A 19,685-nucleotide genomic window follows, 5' to 3' on the forward strand; every position below is an offset into this window, starting at 1 on the left:
GTTCTTCAACAAATTAGATTCAACACGTCGTGCGCTTCATCAGGTTGTGGTCACGAGAGGATGGTCCTGTTGATAAAGTAAGAATTACATCCCACACGGTGCTATGTAGATTTGGATACGTAGACTTAGCTCATTAGGATTTTTATAAATTGGCGATAATACATAGGTGTTTGAACTCAAATAAGAAATGGTTTGAAATGTTCCATTCTCCCGATGCTCAATCGAATAAAGTCGATTTAGAGAGGTTTATTATATACCTGGATATTGTAACTGGATACGGTAGGTTTAATATATTGAAATTGCAGTATTTGTTGTTTAAAGGTACAAGTGCCCAAATTTTCCCAGCATTTGGTGCCCCCCCCCCCAGCCCCCCTGGCTCGTACGCCTATGCATGTATCACTCATAACTAACAAATTCAAGCCCAATTTAGCTTAAGTCGCCTTGAAGATACGTCATACTAAAACTCAAATTATATTAAAAGCAAGATATACCAATTGAACATATATTAAACTACTTTAGAAGTTAGATCGGTGTCAGTCGTATGATTAGAGCGTCTGTGATATTAACCAGCGGTTACAATGCAAGATCAGCCCACATTTAGTAAGAGATGGATAGAGAACAAGCTAAAAAAACACGAGATTTTTCGTATAATCATGCAGGGCCAATAATCCATGAATTTATGGGCTGAAATGCGCGAATACTGAAATGAGTGAGATCTTTGGGATATCAACATATATATTTTAAGTTTCATCAAAAATTGTGACCTCTAAAGACTTCACAGCCTTCGTATTACATACTTTTACACTATTTGCGTACAAGGAGCGGCCATTTGGTCGGGCAGTTTCGTTTCGATTATCCTGATATTTGAACTCAACCTTCATTATGGTGTAACGGTGATATATTTAAACGATTTTTAAAATCGGATAAAAAAATATTGTGTTCTGTAGAGTGTCCACAAGGAGTAGGCTCGTCTGTCTAACCTCGTGGGTTTTCTCCGGGTCCCCCGGTATCATCCCACTCCTAAAGACCAATACACGCAAGCGAATTATTGAAATAAAATTGAACCATATGTTAGTCCCGAAATGACCTAGTTTGTGTCGAGTGGACGTTAAACCCATTTCTCTCTCTTTCTTTATTGGCAATAACCGCCTTATAAAAAATACTTTTATGGAAATGTATTAATCTGCGTATATACGAAGTTTCCCGATATACCTCCCACAAGCTTTCGTAGAAATAGGCAAACAAGGAAGTCTATATTCTGTATCAACCTAGTTTTACTTTCTATTCTCTTTAAATGCGTGTATGTCATAGGCACGTGTTCTGTGTTCTTCAACAAATTAGATTCAACACGTCGTGCGCTTCATCAGGTTGTGGTCACGAGAGGATGGTCCTGTTGATAAAGTACGGATTACATCCCACACGGTGCTATGTAGATTTGGATACGTAGACTTAGCCCATTAGGATTTTTATAAATTGGCGATAATACATAGGTGTTTGAACTCAAATAAGAAATGGTTTGAAATGTTCCATTCTCCCGATGCTCAATCGAATAAAGTCGATTTAGAGAGGTTTATTATATACCTGGATATTGTAACTGGATACGGTAGGTTTAATATATTGAAATTGCAGTATTTGTTGTTTAAAGGTACAACAAGTCAGATAGTTCACACGCACACACATGGGGAGTTGGATGGCTGAATGGTTAGCACGTGCGCGCTGTATCATAAAGTCTGTCATTGAGTCAACTGGCGTGGTTTCGATTCCCCGGTTGTACGTGGCAAGGAGAAGGGTGGCTTGTCCAACCTCGTGGGTTTTCTCCGGGTCCTCCGGTTTCCTCCCACTGCTAAAGACCCTTACGCGCAAGCGAATTATGGAAATAAAATTGAACCATATGTTAGTCCAGAAATGACCTAGTTTGTGTCGAGTGGACGTTACCCCCCCCCCCCCCCTCTCTCTCTCTCTTGGCAAGTAGTAACAAGTAAAACGTTAAGCCACATTTCATTCTAACCAGCAGACATACTACATGTATCCATAGGCGTACGGGGAAATTTTTGACTGGGGGGGGGGGGGGGGGGCGGTGGTGGTTGGTGCCCAAAAAATGTAGTTAGGTTCTTAGTATGTTACATAATAATAATAAATTCGCTGTTAAATTGGACACATTCAAGAACACAATATTTTTTTATACAATTTTTACAAAGTATAATTGTGTGCCCAAATTTTCCCAGCATTTGGTGCCCCCCCCCCCAGCCCCCCTGGCTCGTACGCCTATGCATGTATCACTCATAACTAACAAATTCAAGCCCAATTTAGCTTAAGTCGCCTTGAAGATACGTCATACTAAAACTCAAATTATATTAAAAGCAAGATATACCAATTGAACATATATTAAACTACTTTAGAAGTTAGATCGGTGTCAGTCGTATGATTAGAGCGTCTGTGATATTAACCAGCGGTTACAATGCAAGATCAGCCCACATTTAGTAAGAGATGGATAGAGAACAAGCTAAAAAAAACACGAGATTTTTCGTATAATCATGCAGGGCCAATAATCCATGAATTTATGGGCTGAAATGCGCGAATACTGAAATGAGTGAGATCTTTGGGATATCAACATATATATACTATTCAAAAAAAGTAGGGGATATTTGATTTTTAAGTGTTATTAAAGTCACCTAATGAAACTGACGAAGAAACAAATGACAAAATGAAATGAAGTTCACATTCATCGATTTATTCCAAATGATCGTTAGACTAAGTAAGGCACAGACTGACCATTATAAGGGTAAAATGATACCCGGGGTCAAACAGCAAAGTTACCACAGCATCACAACCAAGTCAGTAACGGGTAAATCCTCCTCTGTTTGCCAAACAAGCATTGATCCGACGTGGCATACTCCTAATGAGACGTCTAAGGTCATTTTGGTCCAGATTGTCCCATTCCTGTTGCAACGCAGCAGCAAGTTCTTGGACATTGGCAGGACGTTGTTGACGTTGACGTAACCTCTGTCCAAGCATGTCCCGGACATGCTCGATGGGGGAGAGGTCGGGACTCAGTGCTGGCCAAGGTAATGTGGTGATGTTCTGTTGTTGGAAGTAACCTGTAACGATCCTGGCCCTGTGACATCTTGCGTTGTCATCCTGGAAGATGAAACGGCGGCCATGACGTCGTGCGAACGGCACAACATGGACTGCCAAGATGTTGTCCCGGTAGTACTGGCCTGTAACACGCCCTGCAACAACATGTAAAGCCGTTCTTCCAGCAACAGTGATGCCTCCCCACACCATAACAGAACCACCCCCAAATCGATCATGTCTGATGACGTTAACGTCTTGGAAGCGCTCGTTTCGACGACGCCACACCCTCCTACGTCTGTCCAAAAAATCAACAGTGAACCTTGACTCATCTGAAAACATCACATTGCTCCAGCGTCGATTATCCCAGTGTTGACGATCCCTACACCAACGACGTCTTGCCTGAATGTGATGATCTCTCAAACAAGGGATCACGCGAGGACGTCGGGCGCGAAGGTGACCCCTATGCAGTCGATTCCGTCTAGCCACTCACTCTCACACCAGTGTCTGTTTGAAGACGAGCGCTGATCTGATTTGCTGTGATGACACGATTTCTCAAGGCCAAGGTACGGATAAATCGATCCTGGGCTTGAGTTGTCGCCCTTGGTCGACCTGAGCGTGGTCTGTCCTGTACAGATTGTGTATCACGGTATCTGGACCATAGCCTGCTTATGACAGACTGAGAAACATTCATCGTCCGCGCCACAACCGCCTGTGTTGTGCCGATCTGTAGCATGCCAAGGGCACGTAACCTTTCATTTTGGGTAAGCCGACGCATATCAAAATTTGTTTTCTGGTCACTAAAACAATTAAACTGATGTTTCCACCCTGGAATTCAATGCCACAATGACTGTAACATTCAAAGTCAGAGTCGTGCAAATCTTGGGTTGGACCCCCATGATGATCCCAAGCATCACCTGCATTCCATGCGGTAGCTATTGGTGCGTTTGGGCGTCACATGTAACTGGAAATGTTTCTTCTGTTAGGTTCTATAGTGACTTTTTTCGTAGTCATTTGCATATTTTAGTATTATGCCCCCAAAATCAAATATCCCCTACTTTTTTTGAATAGTATATTTTAAGTTTCATCAAAAATTGTGACCTCTAAAGACTTCACAGCCTTCGTATTACATACTTTTACACTATTTGCGTACAAGGAGCGGCCATTTGGTCGGGCAGTTTCGTTTCGATTATCCTGATATTTGAACTCAACCTTCATTATGGTGTAACGGTGATATATTTAAACGATTTTTAAAATCGGATAAAAAAATATTGTGTTCTGTAGAGTGTCCACAAGGAGTAGGCTCGTCTGTCTAACCTCGTGGGTTTTCTCCGGGTCCCCCGGTATCATCCCACTCCTAAAGACCAATACACGCAAGCGAATTATTGAAATAAAATTGAACCATATGTTAGTCCCGAAATGACCTAGTTTGTGTCGAGTGGACGTTAAACCCATTTCTCTCTCTTTCTTTATTGGCAATAACCGCCTTATAAAAAATACTTTTATGGAAATGTATTAATCTGCGTATATACGAAGTTTCCCGATATACCTCCCACAAGCTTTCGTAGAAATAGGCAAACAAGGAAGTCTATATTCTGTATCAACCTAGTTTTACTTTCTATTCTCTTTAAATGCGTGTATGTCATAGGCACGTGTTCTGTGTTCTTCAACAAATTAGATTCAACACGTCGTGCGCTTCATCAGGTTGTGGTCACGAGAGGATGGTCCTGTTGATAAAGTACGGATTACATCCCACACGGTGCTATGTAGATTTGGATACGTAGACTTAGCCCATTAGGATTTTTATAAATTGGCGATAATACATAGGTGTTTGAACTCAAATAAGAAATGGTTTGAAATGTTCCATTCTCCCGATGCTCAATCGAATAAAGTCGATTTAGAGAGGTTTATTATATACCTGGATATTGTAACTGGATACGGTAGGTTTAATATATTGAAATTGCAGTATTTGTTGTTTAAAGGTACAACAAGTCAGATAGTTCACACGCACACACATGGGGAGTTGGATGGCTGAATGGTTAGCACGTGCGCGCTGTATCATAAAGTCTGTCATTGAGTCAACTGGCGTGGTTTCGATTCCCCGGTTGTACGTGGCAAGGAGAAGGGTGGCTTGTCCAACCTCGTGGGTTTTCTCCGGGTCCTCAGGTTTCCTCCCACTGCTAAAGACCCTTACGCGCAAGCGAATTATGGAAATAAAATTGAACCATATGTTAGTCCAGAAATGACCTAGTTTGTGTCGAGTGGACGTTACCCCCCACCCCCCCTCTCTCTCTCTCTTGGTAAGTAGTAACAAGTAAAACGTTAAGCCACATTTCATTCTAACCAGCAGACATACTACATGTATCCATAGGCGTACGGGGAAATTTTTGACTGGGGGGGGGGGGGCGGTGGTGGTTGGTGCCCAAAAAATGTAGTTAGGTTCTTAGTATGTTACATAATAATAATAAATTCGCTGTTAAATTGGACACATTCAAGAACACAATATTTTTTTATACAATTTTTACAAAGTATAATTGTGTGCCCAAATTTTCCCAGCATTTGGTGCCCCCCCCCCCAGCCCCCCTGGCTCGTACGCCTATGCATGTATCACTCATAACTAACAAATTCAAGCCCAATGTAGCTAAAGTCGCCTTGAAGATACGTCATACTAAAACTCAAATTATATTAAAAGCAAGATATACCAATTGAACATATATTAAACTACTTTAGAAGTTAGATCGGTGTCAGTCGTATGATTAGAGCGTCTGTGATATTAACCAGCGGTTACAATGCAAGATCAGCCCACATTTAGTAAGGGATGGATAGAGAACAAGCTAAAAAAACCGCGATTTTTTGTATAATCATGCAAGGACCATAATCCATGAATTTATGGGCTGAAATGCGCGAATACTGAAATGAACTGAGATCTTTGGGATATCAACATATATATTTTAAGTTTCATCAAAAATTGTGACCTCTAAAGACTCCACAGCCTTCGTATTACATACTTTTACACTATTTGCGTACAAGTGCTGTTCAGACGGCCTGGCAAGGGACAACGTATAGTCGTTCGGATGGGACGAAAAACCGAGATCTCGTGTTCACATTGGCGTGCACGTAAAAATCCATTGACAATTGGAATTAGATATATAAGAGTTGGCCGTTGTACCGCTGTCCGGGCACAATTTCATTCGTAGCACACTGTATGGCGTATGTCCCGCCTCCGTTAGCCCAGTTGGAGCAAAACACCAGGCCGTTAAACCCCATTTCTTTTCATTTCAGTGACTTTGCATTTAAAATATAGGCCACCATACAAAACGTATCACCTGAATTCATGAATTTTACGTCAACGTTATAAATAGACACAGATTTTAATTGCACATGCCTCATGTTCAGTGAACTGTACTATTTTAATGTTATCACTGCTAAGTTGAATAGAGTTTTAAAAAACAACAGCTACATGAAGAATGTAGTGCGGAAAAGATAGCCAAATTGTTATGGTTTATTTATATATGACACATAACGATGGGGCGGGTGTAGGGGAGGGGGCGGGTGTAGGGGAGACGTCTGGGGCGGGGGTGGGGCGGGGCCGGTGTGTGTGTGTGTGTGTGGGGGGGGGGGGGGGGGGGGGTTAACGCGTGTACGTTAGATCACAGGTTCTGTCTGTGAGACAAGTGGCGTGATTTCGACTCCGCGCTTGTACGTGACAAGGAATAGGGTCGCCTGTCAAACCTTACGGTTTTTCTCCGGGTTCTGCGGTTTCCACCCACTACTAGAGACCGCTACACGTGGGCGAATTATTGACATATAGACGAACCATTATTTTAGTCCCGAAATGACATAGTCATGTGGACATATATTGTCGTCGCCCTGTCGATCCGTCCGACTGTCCGTCCACAATTTGTTTGTGTAAACTCTACAGGTCACAAATTTTATTCGATTTTGACGAAACTTGAAATATATGTTTATAACCCAAAGATCGTCGTTCTTTTCCATATTCGTGCATATGACCGTAACTTCCTGGATTATGGCCCATAATCGTACGAAAAAAAATCACAATTTTAGCTTGTGGACACTCTACAGAACACAATATTTTTTTATCCGATTTTAAAAATCGTTTAAATATATCACCGTTACACCATAATGAAGGTTGAGTTCAAATATCAGGATAATCGAAACGAAACTGCCCGACCAAATGGCCGCTCCTTGTACGCAAATAGTGTTAAAGTATGTAATACGAAGGCTGTGGAGTCTTTAGAGGTCACAATTTTTGATGAAACTTAAAATATATATGTTGATATCCCAAAGATCTCAGTTCATTTCAGTATTCGCGCATTTCAGCCCATAAATTCATGGATTATGGTCCTTGCATGATTATACAAAAAATCGCGGTTTTTTTAGCTTGTTCTCTATCCATCCCTTACTAAATGTGGGCTGATCTTGCATTGTAACCGCTGGTTAATATCACAGACGCTCTATACGACTGACACCGATCTAACTTCTAAAGTAGTTTAATATATGTTCAATTGGTATATCTTGCTTTTAATATAATTCGAGTTTTAGTATGACGTATCTTCAAGCCGCTTAAGCTAAATTGGGCTTGAATTTGTTAGTTATGGGTGATACATGTAGTATGTCTGAGGGTTAGAATGAAATTGGGCTTGACATTTCACTTGTTACTACTTGCCAAGAGAGAGAGAGAGATAGAGAGTGAGAGAGAGAGAGAGAGAGAGAGAGAGAGAGAGATGGGGTTTGATGTCCACTCGACACAAACTAGGTCATTTCGGGACTAACACATGGTTCAATTTTATTTCAATAATTCGCTTGCGCGTAGGGGTCTTTAGAATTTAGCTATGGGAGGAAACCGGAGGACCCGGAGAAAACCCACGAGGTTGGACAGGCGAGCCTACTCCTTGTCACGTACAACCGGGGAGTGCAAGATGGGTGCCAAAGCTCTTGACTGCAGGTCAGAAACGTGTCAGATTCCTGACGTCCCGTGACAACCTTCGCCGTTTTGAAGCAGATCCTGATAATGTTTTGGCCAGATTTATAACCAGCTGTGAACGACATTTTTTTAGGGTGGCTGAAGACATCGAGGCCTTGTAACATCGTTGGCAAAAGTGTGTACACCCCGAGGGGGACTATGTAGAAAAATAAATGGAAACCATGGACTTTTTACATGTATAGGCTTAAAATCTTTGAGCCAGCCCTGTAGAATAATATCGACAATTTTCACAATATGGGTCATGTCAGTTCCATTCGGCATACTTAAAAAGATCTGTGACCTTCACCCATGGAAGCATAGTTACTAGTTTGCTAACCACCGATTAGGCATACACACTGGCATCCTCAGTATTCCCAGTGGTCCCATTCCGTTCCACTCTACTAACCCCATGATGACTGTGCTATATTTATCGACCAATCAAAAAAATCGTTAAATACAAAAAAAGTTGGCGAAGGGAAGTAGCTACGATCAAGGGCAGATAATTTGAATATGTGAATACCCCATGGATAAACTGAGAGCATAGTGGAGTAGCACGGAATGAGACCACATGGGGATACCGAGGATGACACACTGGCTAAATAGTGATTATTTTAATCAGCGTTCGCGAATATGTTTCAGTATTTTAAGTAGCTATAATTAGAGATCGAAATTTTTAAAAAAGTCATGTATGTTATAAAATATCTCCCCATAATTTAGCTTGAAATGTTATATAAATTATTTTTTAGACGTTTATTTACATTTTAAGCCTATAATCAACTCTCGAGTAAACCATCGGGATTGACAAACGATCGCCATATAATGATTTAATTTTGAAAAAATTGAATCGAGATTTAGTCTCGATTGTCAAGGACCGTTGCCACGATAATAAACAATCTATGCTACATCTTGTCGAAACTTAAAGCACAGATAACTTCGCGCAGCATAAAGTAATTTGAGTGATTTTTCAAAATATTCATTTTTCATCATGATCTATATTTGAGCTATTAAAGAACGATCAGCTCTTTATCTGAATTTTACATAATGCACAATATTAATGTATATTTTACTTCTATATTTTTCAGTAACACTTGTAATCCATAGATGATATCTTGAGTAATCCGACGAAAATAAGTTTACAGGTGTCCAGTTTATGTTGAAAGAAAGACTGCACCCACTCCAATATTACTACTATATGCCAAAATCCCAGGATGGGCATTCAGCAACACTTCCTACACCAATGACCGACGATTCGTCCCGATGTAGACAGAGAAGGAAATGGTTTTTTATCAGTATGTTATTTTCAGAGGAACTTTAATATAATCTGGTCCAACTTCTATACAACCAGGCGCAAAAGAACAAATTGTTAACTCTTTGTCCGTACAAGAACATAAGTGCCCCGGTGGTCCGTCGAGCGAAGTCTAAAAGGATACAAACATAATGGAAGACAAGAAACATGAAGATTTGCTGCGTTATTTAGTTTTCAAAAATATTACCAATGAGGCCTTTGATTGTGCAAATTTTTTATTGCATGGAAGTAAAGTTAAGGACTGTGATATAAATATATTATCGTCTGTCAAATGCCACGCAGACGTGCTCTTAACGGTTACTTTTAAATCAGTAAAAACGCTTGGGCACATTCGCGATAAAGTTTATACGCTGAAAGAGAGAATAGAGATAGAATCGTACGACGAATCAAACCTGCCAGGTGAATATCTGCCTTTTCTTGATTCTGCACCACAAGCGACTGAGAACGAAGTTCATCCAACTGATACGGTGAAACAACTCCGTGCTGCTAGCTCGGAACATCCATTCCGAAAGACCAATGGAAAGTGTGATGCATCCATGCCCGAAAAACAGCTCCAGTGCCCAGGTCAGTCGAAAGATTCAGAAGGAATCCCAGGAATACAAAGGGCGGAAGACCAAAAAATCGAACCAGTCTTGATTTATATTGCTTTCGTAAATACGTCCAAAGGGTCATTCGATTGTAAACATATTTTGTTAACTCAAAATGAGGTGGACAACCAGATAAATATATTGTCGACGGTTTTATGCGGCGCCGATGTTCTGCTCACAATTACGTTTAGTTCAATAATGAAAGCCATGGACGTTTTGCGATCCATAAGAACTAAAGAGAGAGAAGAGATAAAATGGTACTTCAATGAGACGTTACCAAGGAAATATCTCAATTTTGTTCAGTCTGTGCTGCACAATAGGGACGGGACGGTTTACCAAAATGATAAGAAGACAAAACAAATTCAAAGAACTGACGTCAATCTCCCACAGCAACCACCAGTACATGCTAAAACCTCCCAACACAACCCATTCGGAAATAAAAGTGGCGAAACAGCACAGCAATCAACCAAAAGCACAACTCGCCCATTCAAAAATAAAGGTCTAGCCTGTGAAGCTCTTAGCTTACTCAAGATGAATAATTTAAACTCAGAGACCCAATTAGGATGTTCTTTAACATCACCGAATGATACGGTCGATTTCAGAAAGGAGCAACTGGCCAATAAACTGAACTATATCCAAAATCGGTCATCACAGATGCTGCATGAGCTAAGGAGTAAAACAGATAGGGCTAATCAAAGAACAGAATATATCCGATGCGTTCAAGGTATTACAGATCGCTTGTCAAATTCAATCACCTCTGAGAATTTTGAATACATTTTGGAATTAGAAACGATTAAATTTGATATAGAATGTTGTAGATTAGAATCCGGTCTGCCTATTTATGGAAGAAGATCCGGTGTCCTAAAGTTGATCCAGGAAAACCAAGTAGTCATTATCCAAGGTGAAACCGGTTCTGGTAAAAGTACGCAGTTAGTCCAATACCTCTACCAAGCTGACTTCGGTAAAACAGGAATGATAACATGTACCCAGCCTAGAAAGGTTGCGTGTGTTAGTCTTGCTGAAAGGGTAGCAACAGAACTGGTTACAAACGTTGGCCAAATTGTCGGCTACAAATCGGGATTAAGAAGAAAAATATCTGCACAGACGAAGATTGTATATCAGACTCATCACAGATTACTCCAGGAGTGCCTTAAGGATCGCAAACTAACCAAATACTCCTGCATCATTATTGATGAAGCTCACGAAAGGAGCATATATACTGATATTCTACTAAGCATCATTAAAATGTGTCTTCCAGTTCGCCCAGATCTTAAAATTATCATTACATCCGCTACCATTGAAGTCGACATATTTTCTAGATACTTTTCCAACTGCCCAGACATACAAATATCTGGCAGAGCGTTTCAAGTGAATGTTATTTGGCGGAATGCAAATCAACAAAATATCGATTTCGAAAATATTGGGGTAGCAGCTGTGGACTTAGCTGAGCATATCCATAAGACAGAAGGACCAGGGGACATTTTAGTTTTCCTTACTTCACCAATGGACACTGAAACATGCAAAGAAGATTTAGAGAGTAGATTAACAGAGCGAACCAACTACAAATGTTTTCCATTTCACGGTCAGCTGCAACCCGCTGAACAACAGGAAGTATTGCAGGATCTCCCAGTGGGACAGCGTAAAATTGTGTTTGCTACAAACGCAGCAGAAACATCTATCACTATTCCAGGAATCAGGTTTGTGATTGACACTGGAATGGCTAAAGAGAGAGAGTTCGATTCTATTAAGCACATCAATACACTTAGACTTAAAGTTATCAGTAGGAGCTCTGCTAATCAAAGGAAAGGTCGAGCTGGAAGGACAGCTCCCGGGACATGCTACAGGCTATATACAAGACAGAGCTACGAAGAAATGAATCCCACCAGCGTCCCTGAGATACAAAGGGTGCATCTAGGACAAACTCTTTTAATGCTTTACGAAATGGGTATTGATCCTTTGGTGTGTGAATTTGTAGAAGCCCCAAGTCCTAAAGTTATGGATGCTGCGCGAAAGACGCTAGAAGAGCTCCGGTGTGTGGTTGGTGGTAAAATAACAGAGCTAGGAAAGTGGTTGGCGAAAATTCCCATGGAACCACGGCTAGCAATTATAATCAAACTAGGCTATGATAAAGGAATTTTATTTGATGCTATAGTTTTTGCAGTTCTGTTTGGTTCGTGTGACAATTCCATATTTTATCGCTCAGGGTCAGATGACGAAAAGACGAAAGCCGATCAACTAAAACTTAGATTCTGCCATGATAAAGGTGATGGCGTCACATTTATGGAGATCTACAAGGAATGGGTGAAGCTACCAGAACGACATCGGGGACCATGGTGCTTCGAAAATAAAATCAACGCCAAGGTTTTGCGAGGTGCCAGGGAAACAATCATAGAAATCATTGCAGTTTTGAGAAAGGAATATAACATCATAGTTGATGAAAATTTAAAAAGTGGAAAAGAAACTGTGGAGCAGCTGCAGAAATTTGTTCTATACGCCTTCTTCAACAATATATGTTGTCACATCGGCCATGACAAATTGGGATATTTTGTTCCAGATTTAGACCAAATGGTATCTCTTCATCCATCGTCGGCTCTTAAAGCCCTGAACGATTCTAGCGAATGGTTGGTATTTGGCAATTTTCTTCGTACATCGCGTGACTTTATCACAACAGTAACCCCCATACGAGAAGAATGGATTACTGAGATAGCGAACGAGAAAAAACAGCATTTCGATTTTGAAAAGGTAAGAAGCATGAAATTGTCCAAAACTCATACGGAACTGTTTGGGAAAACAACCATGGCGAATTTTATCGGAGCTAAATATACAAATATCAAACGTTGTGAAGACGTCCTATCAGATGAATTTCAAACGCCAATCGTTCTAGATGTGAACAGGGATCTGGGTGAAATCCATTTATTTTCTCCCAGTAAAGCCCTCCAGTCAGTTGATCATTTTAAAAGCATGGTGAAAAGCGTTAAAGACCAGGTTAAGAAAGGGTTTTGCGAGTTTCGGCTTGGATCAGCCCGATTTGGCGGTGTACGAATAGTTATTGGAACTGGCGGAGAGGGACAGATGATACTTTTACCAAATGAATACCGATCTGTTTATGTAGTAAAACATACCGGTGATACTAACACGAAAGAAATCATCCATAAGTTCTCTGTTTTTGGAGAGATTGTAGAAAGCTGGGAAGACGCTGGTCCTGGCGGTCGTTGGGGAAAACTGACTTTTAAATCACCTGAGAGTGCCTTGGAGGCTGTTCGCGTAACTCGGAATATGGAGAGTGATGTGGCCGCTCCAGAGATTAAAATTTTTAATGATAGCCATGCTTATCAATTTAAAGTCAAATTAATGTGGTGCAGAAGACCCTTAACTGGCTTAGGATTTGTGGACATCGATCCATCTGAACTTGACAAAGCTCTAGAATTTGGCGAGTTACAAGTACTGGACAGCATCGTCACTATAGACTTGGACAGAAAGACTCGAAGAAGTCTGTGTTTGAGAAGATTGCCCCAAACAGTGACCGAGAACGATATACACACGAGTCTCTGCAGTGTGTTAGGGTTACATACAAAAGATGAAAAGGCTCGAATAGGTACCATTTATTTAATCCGGGAAAAGGTAAGAACGACTGATAACGAACTAGTTTATATTAAAGAGTTGATTGAGAGGGCGATAAGTAACCTCATCCCTCCTGACTCATTCGTGGTGGATTTGACTCCCAGAAAGGATGCCAATATTAATTACCTTGCTTGCGTTAGATTTAACCACATACAGCATGGTGAAATTGTCATTGATAAGGGGTTGGTGATAATGGGAAACACTGTCCGAATAACACCAGACGTATCAACATTCATCAACGTTACACATAATGTGTTTGAGAAGCTGTGTCCAGCTGTTGAAGAAAATATCCAGATTCTAAAAAGTCATGGATACGGTTTGGATTTCAATTGCCAATTCAAGCGGATAAATAAAAACCGGGTATCGATCCAATTATTCTCTACCAAACCAAGAGACCTTGCCCGCGTTAGATTTATTCTGGCTGGACTACTGAAAGGAGACAACTTGGAATGTTGGAGAGACGACAAATACCGTTTTCTTTTTCTCCAAGAAGGTCGGAAATATCTTAGAGATTTAGGAAAGAAAACGAACACATATATTGTGGTTGATGACAGACGAATTAACGTCAATTTATATGGAACAAGGGAAGATACATCCACGGCACTAAATGAAATCGAAAAGTTTCTGACACAAATCATTGAAGGTACTGGTAGGGAAATTTCTCTTGGTTCTGCTGACCAGCCAAAAGGATTGATGAAAACTCTTATCAAAACATATGGACTGAACCTGGAGACGCTCACGGAGGAGGAAGGGTTGTACTCGGTGCTTTTAAACTACCCCACAAAAGTCCTTAGACTCATTGGACCCAAAGAGAACGTTGATACAGCAATCCGCAAGATAACTTCCATCGCCAGCGAAATAAACAAAACCAATTCAGAAATGAAAGCCGATAACGAACTTCCAGAATGTAGTATTTGTTATACTGCTGTCGAGGAGATCTCCACGCTATACAGACTGGAATATTGTGGGCATGCGTATTGTCTAGACTGTCTATGTCAACAGACCAATCTAGCTATACGGAATAAAGATCTACCCATTATGTGTGGAGGAAAGGGGTGTCAGGAGTCGTTCGTATGGCAAGATTTCCTCTACTGTTTTAAGAAATTTAATATAGAGGATGAAAGCTTGGTTAATGCTGCTGTTGACAAGTTTGTTATGAAGAATCTGGAATCCTACCACCATTGTCTAACTGCTGACTGCCCAATGATATACCGTGTTACATTACATGGTGCGTTATTTATGTGTGGCGAATGCCGATTGAAAATCTGTACAACTTGTCACGTTGAGTATCACGATGGTCTGACGTGTGAAATGTATAACAATGTGCCCGAAGAAGAAGAGGATGAATGCTTGGTTAATGCTGCTGCCGACCCGTGTGTAATGAAGAATCAGGAACCCTACCGCCAATGTTTAACTGCCGAATGCCCAATGGTATACCCCGTTACATTAACTGGTGAGTCATTTGTGTGTAGCGAATGCCGACTAAAAATCTGTACAACCTGTCATGTGAAGTACCACGATGGTTTGACGTGTGAAATGTTCAAAAGTATGTCAAAAGCAGAAGACAGTTTAGCGAAGTTTCTGAGAGAAAATATAGACACGGTTAAGATGTGTCCCAAGTGCAAAACCCTAATCGAGAAAACCTATGGCTGCCATCATATGAGTTGTAAATCGTGTGATAATCATTTTTGCTGGCTTTGTTTAGCTAGTTTTGGAACCGACCAGGAATGCTACACTCATTTAGAAAAAGACCACGGAGGTATTGGGTACTAAGAGTAAACATAGACGTGTATAAAAATAGACGTTGCCATAATATTCGTCTCCAAATGGGTTATGTTGGCTTTGTATAGCTGACATCGATAAACAAAGACCGTGGCAGATTAATGAATTTGATTGCTTAGTTTTAGAATCTGTTTTCTGCACATCATAGGTTACCAATCGCACAAATGGCTCTGATACTACAAGCATTAATTTTTGTTTTATTTATTTTACTTCCTAACCGATTGGATTGTAGACAGTAAGAACATTTTGAGAGGGAAAAGGGTTAACATCAACTCCACGACACAAAGTAGGTAATTTCGGGACTAACATTCAATAATTCACTCGCCCGAAGAGGTCTTTAGCTGTCTGATGAACCCGGAGAACGCTGAAATAACTCACCAGGTTGGATACTCGACCTTACCCCTTACAATCCGATAATCTAATTTACGCTATTTGACTCAATGAAAGATCATTCGTCTTCAGAACAAACATCCCCACCTCCATCCTCCCCCTATCAACTTGTCAGATACCGGCATTGGTTTAAGATGGGGTTTCTCCAATAAGATAGCACCTAGTCTCTGTAGTAAAAATATAATTTTTGGATCACCTGGGTTGATTAGATTAAAGATTTAAATTCAGTTGATTTTCGACATTCTTCGCATATACATAATAATCTGAAATTTAAGTCAAGATTTGGCTTTATACTCGTTGATTGTTAATTGTTTTATCTTCAAATTAAAAGAAATGCTTATTTACAGGTATATTCATACTTGGGAACCTAGCTGACTCAGTGAGTAGGCGATGGGCCAATATCCAGGAGGTCCGGGGTTCTACCCCGGCGTTGATCGCGAATTGTCCCCAGGATTGCCCCTTTGTCAATGGTATAGGACGGAGTAAAACGTCTAGTCGTTCGGGTGGGACGAAAAACTGAAGTCCCGCGGACGCCCTGTCCACGCAAACGTCCTTCATAGAACTCTGTATGGCATAGTCCGTCTTCATTAGCCCAGTCGGTGCAAACAAAGGACGTTAAACCCAAATTCATTTCATATTTTATTTGGGTGAATTGTAAATATATATAAACATAATATTTTATAGTCTGTAATGAATGGGTACTGTTACAATATTTGATTGGAATGGATGTTTTTATTATTTATATATTTTGTTGCATATTAATTTCAATTATTAATGATGGTGATGGTGATGTAAATTATAGTAAATATTTTGTGTATAATTAATATTATATATTATTAACCGGGGAATATTTTGTGTATAATTAATATTACATATTATAAACAGAAGAATTTTGTGTTTAATTAAAATTATATATTATAAACCGGGGAATATTTTGTGTATAATTAATATTATATATTATAAACCGTGGAATATTTAGTGCATTATTAATATTATATATTATTAACCGGGGAATATTTTGTGTATAATTAATATTATATATTATAAACCGTGGAATATTTAGTGCATTATTAATATTATATATTATTAACCGGGGAATATTTTGTGTATAATTAATATTATATACTATTCAAAAAAAGTAGGGGATATTTGATTTTTAAGTGTTATTAAAGTCACCTAATGAAACTGACGAAGAAACAAATGACAAAATGAAATGAAGTTCACATTCATCGATTTATTTCAAATGATCGTTAGACTAAGTAAGGCACAGACTGACCATTATAAGGGTAAAATGATACCCGGGGTCAAACAGCAAAGTTACCACAGCATCACAACCAAGTCAGTAACGGGTAAATCCTCCTCTGTTTGCCAAACAAGCATTGATCCGACGTGGCATACTCCTAATGAGACGTCTAAGGTCATTTTGGTCCAGATTGTCCCATTCCTGTTGCAACGCAGCAGCAAGTTCTTGGACATTGGCAGGACGTTGTTGACGTTGACGTAACCTCTGTCCAAGCATGTCCCAGACATGCTCGATGGGGGAGAGGTCGGGACTCAGTGCTGGCCAAGGTAATGTGGTGATGTTCTGTTGTTGGAGGTAACCTGTAACGATCCTGGCCCTGTGACATCTTGCGTTGTCATCCTGGAAGATGAAATGGCGGCCATGACGTCGTGCGAACGGCACAACATGGACTGCCAAGATGTTGTCCCGGTAGTACTGGCCTGTAACACGCCCTGCAACAACATGTAAAGCCGTTCTTCCAGCAACAGTGATGCCTCCCCACACCATAACAGAACCACCCCCAAATCGATCATGTCTGATGACGTTAACGTCTTGGAAGCGCTCGTTTCGACGACGCCACACCCTCCTACGTCTGTCCAAAAAATCAACAGTGAACCTTGACTCATCTGAAAACATCACATTGCTCCAGTGTCGATTATCCCAGTGTTGACGATCCCTACACCAACGACGTCTTGCCTGAATGTGATGATCTCTCAAACAAGGGATCACGCGAGGACGTCGGGCGCGAAGGTGACCCCTATGCAGTCGATTCCGAATCGTCTGGCCACTCACTCTCACACCAGTGTCTGTTTGAAGACGAGCGCTGATCTGATTTGCTGTGATGACACGATTTCTCAAGGCCAAGGTACGGATAAATCGATCCCGGGCTTGAGTTGTCGCCCTTGGTCGACCTGAGCGTGGTCTGTCCTGCACAGATTGTGTATCACGGTATCTGGACCATAGCCTGCTTATGACAGACTGAGAAACATTCATCGTCCGCGCCACAACCGCCTGTGTTTTGCCGATCTGTAGCATGCCAAGGGCACGTAACCTTTCATTTTGGGTAAGCCGACGCATATCAAAATTTGTTTTCCGGTCACTAAAACAATTAAACTGATGTTTCCACCCTGGAATTCAATGCCACAATGACTGTAACATTCAAAGTCAGAGTCGTGCAAATCTTGGGTTGGACCCCCATGATGATACAAAGCATCACCTGCATTCCATGCGGTAGCTATTGGTGCGTTTGGGCGTCACATGTAACTGGAAATGTTTCTTCTGTTAGGTTCTATAGTGACTTTTTTCGTAGTCATTTGCATATTTTAGTATTATGCCCCCAAAATCAAATATCCCCTACTTTTTTTGAATAGTATATATTATAAACCGGGGAATATTTTGTGTATAATTATAATTTTATATTATAAACCCGGGAATATTTTGTGTATAATTAATATTATATATTATAAACCGGTGAATATTTTGTGCATATTTAATATTATAAACCGGGGAATATTTTGTGTATAATTAATATTATATATTATAAACCGGTGAATATTTTGTGTATAATTAATATTATATATTATAAACCGATGAATATTTTGTGTATAATTAATATTTTATATTATAAACCGGGGAATATTTTGTGTATAATTAACATTTTATATTATAAACCGGAGAATATTTCAATGCATACTTATGAATGCATGGATCCCGTCCTTTAATACGTATCTTAAATCTTTGCAATGTTATTGAAATTTATGGATAATTAGTATTGGCTGCATACTATAATTATATATTATCTTTATGCGTATGACGAAGTGCTGTTTTCTGGGGGTTGTAGCCTATTCCAACACTAACGATAACGCGTGATCTAACCTGGCCAACGCTCACAGTAACGAGATAGGTATCGCTAAGGCGACCCGCTTACCAGATTAAAGTTACAGTAGAATATAGAACATATATACAAGCTTAGGATTAAAATAATTATATAATAATATTTGACCAGAAATGTTAAATTGTACATAAGAAACAGATGTTTAAATACAGAAGATAAGGACATTGCAAGAACGCGTGTTAAATATAATTACGTGATATATATGGCTACATTAAGTATAAACCCAAACAGGTTAAAAACATTGGTCAATTTCTACTTTAAATAAAATTTTATAATAAAATCTATACAAAGATACACTATAACTTGCATAACAATTGTAATGAATTTAAAAATATATCTTGTGTATAAGAAATAGGATATATATACATGTATCGTTATATTGCAGTTGTGGCTTAAATATATTACATATCAATTTCATTTTTGAAATATATTTTTTTTATTTGTAAAGTTTTGATACTTGTTTATGTCCGTTATAGAATAAATTATATTGAATTACATACGTTTGTCTGTGCAATGCTATTGTTTCGATACACCCACCCACTGCAAGGACGCCAAATCCTGTTTCATTCTTCTTATTAAGGGGTGGCGTGTGGTGGGATGTGTTGGGGTGGGCTGGGGTGCGCTATATGTGACCAATGGTTAACACGTGCGCGTTGCATCATAAAGTAAGTTTGTCACTGGGTCAAGTGACGTGGTTGTGATTAACCCTTGTGTGTGACAAAAGTGATAGATCGCCTGTCCAACCATATTTTAATCTCGAACTGACC

At 39.9% G+C, this 19,685-nt stretch overlaps 1 protein-coding gene across 1 annotated transcript; it reads left to right on the forward strand.

Annotated features, from left to right (window-relative positions):
- Nucleotides 1-9,736: 9,736 nt before the first annotated feature.
- On the forward strand, nt 9,737-19,415 carry LOC126825303 (uncharacterized). The gene has a single exon (XM_050554889.2). The coding sequence runs from the start codon at nt 9,899-9,901 to the stop codon at nt 15,341-15,343; it is 5,445 nt and encodes a 1,814-aa protein (XP_050410846.2). The 5' UTR covers nt 9,737-9,898; the 3' UTR covers nt 15,344-19,415.
- The last annotated feature ends 270 nt before the right edge of the window (nt 19,416-19,685 follow it).

This window comes from Patella vulgata, chromosome 6, assembly GCF_932274485.2.
Source record: "Patella vulgata chromosome 6, xgPatVulg1.2, whole genome shotgun sequence".
Taxonomy (NCBI): Eukaryota; Metazoa; Mollusca; class Gastropoda; family Patellidae; genus Patella; species Patella vulgata.

Coding starts and splice junctions, on each gene's coding strand:
- LOC126825303 (XM_050554889.2), top strand. CDS start 9,899: ATGCCCGAAAAACAGCTCCAGTGCCCAGGTCAGTCGAAAGATTCAGAA.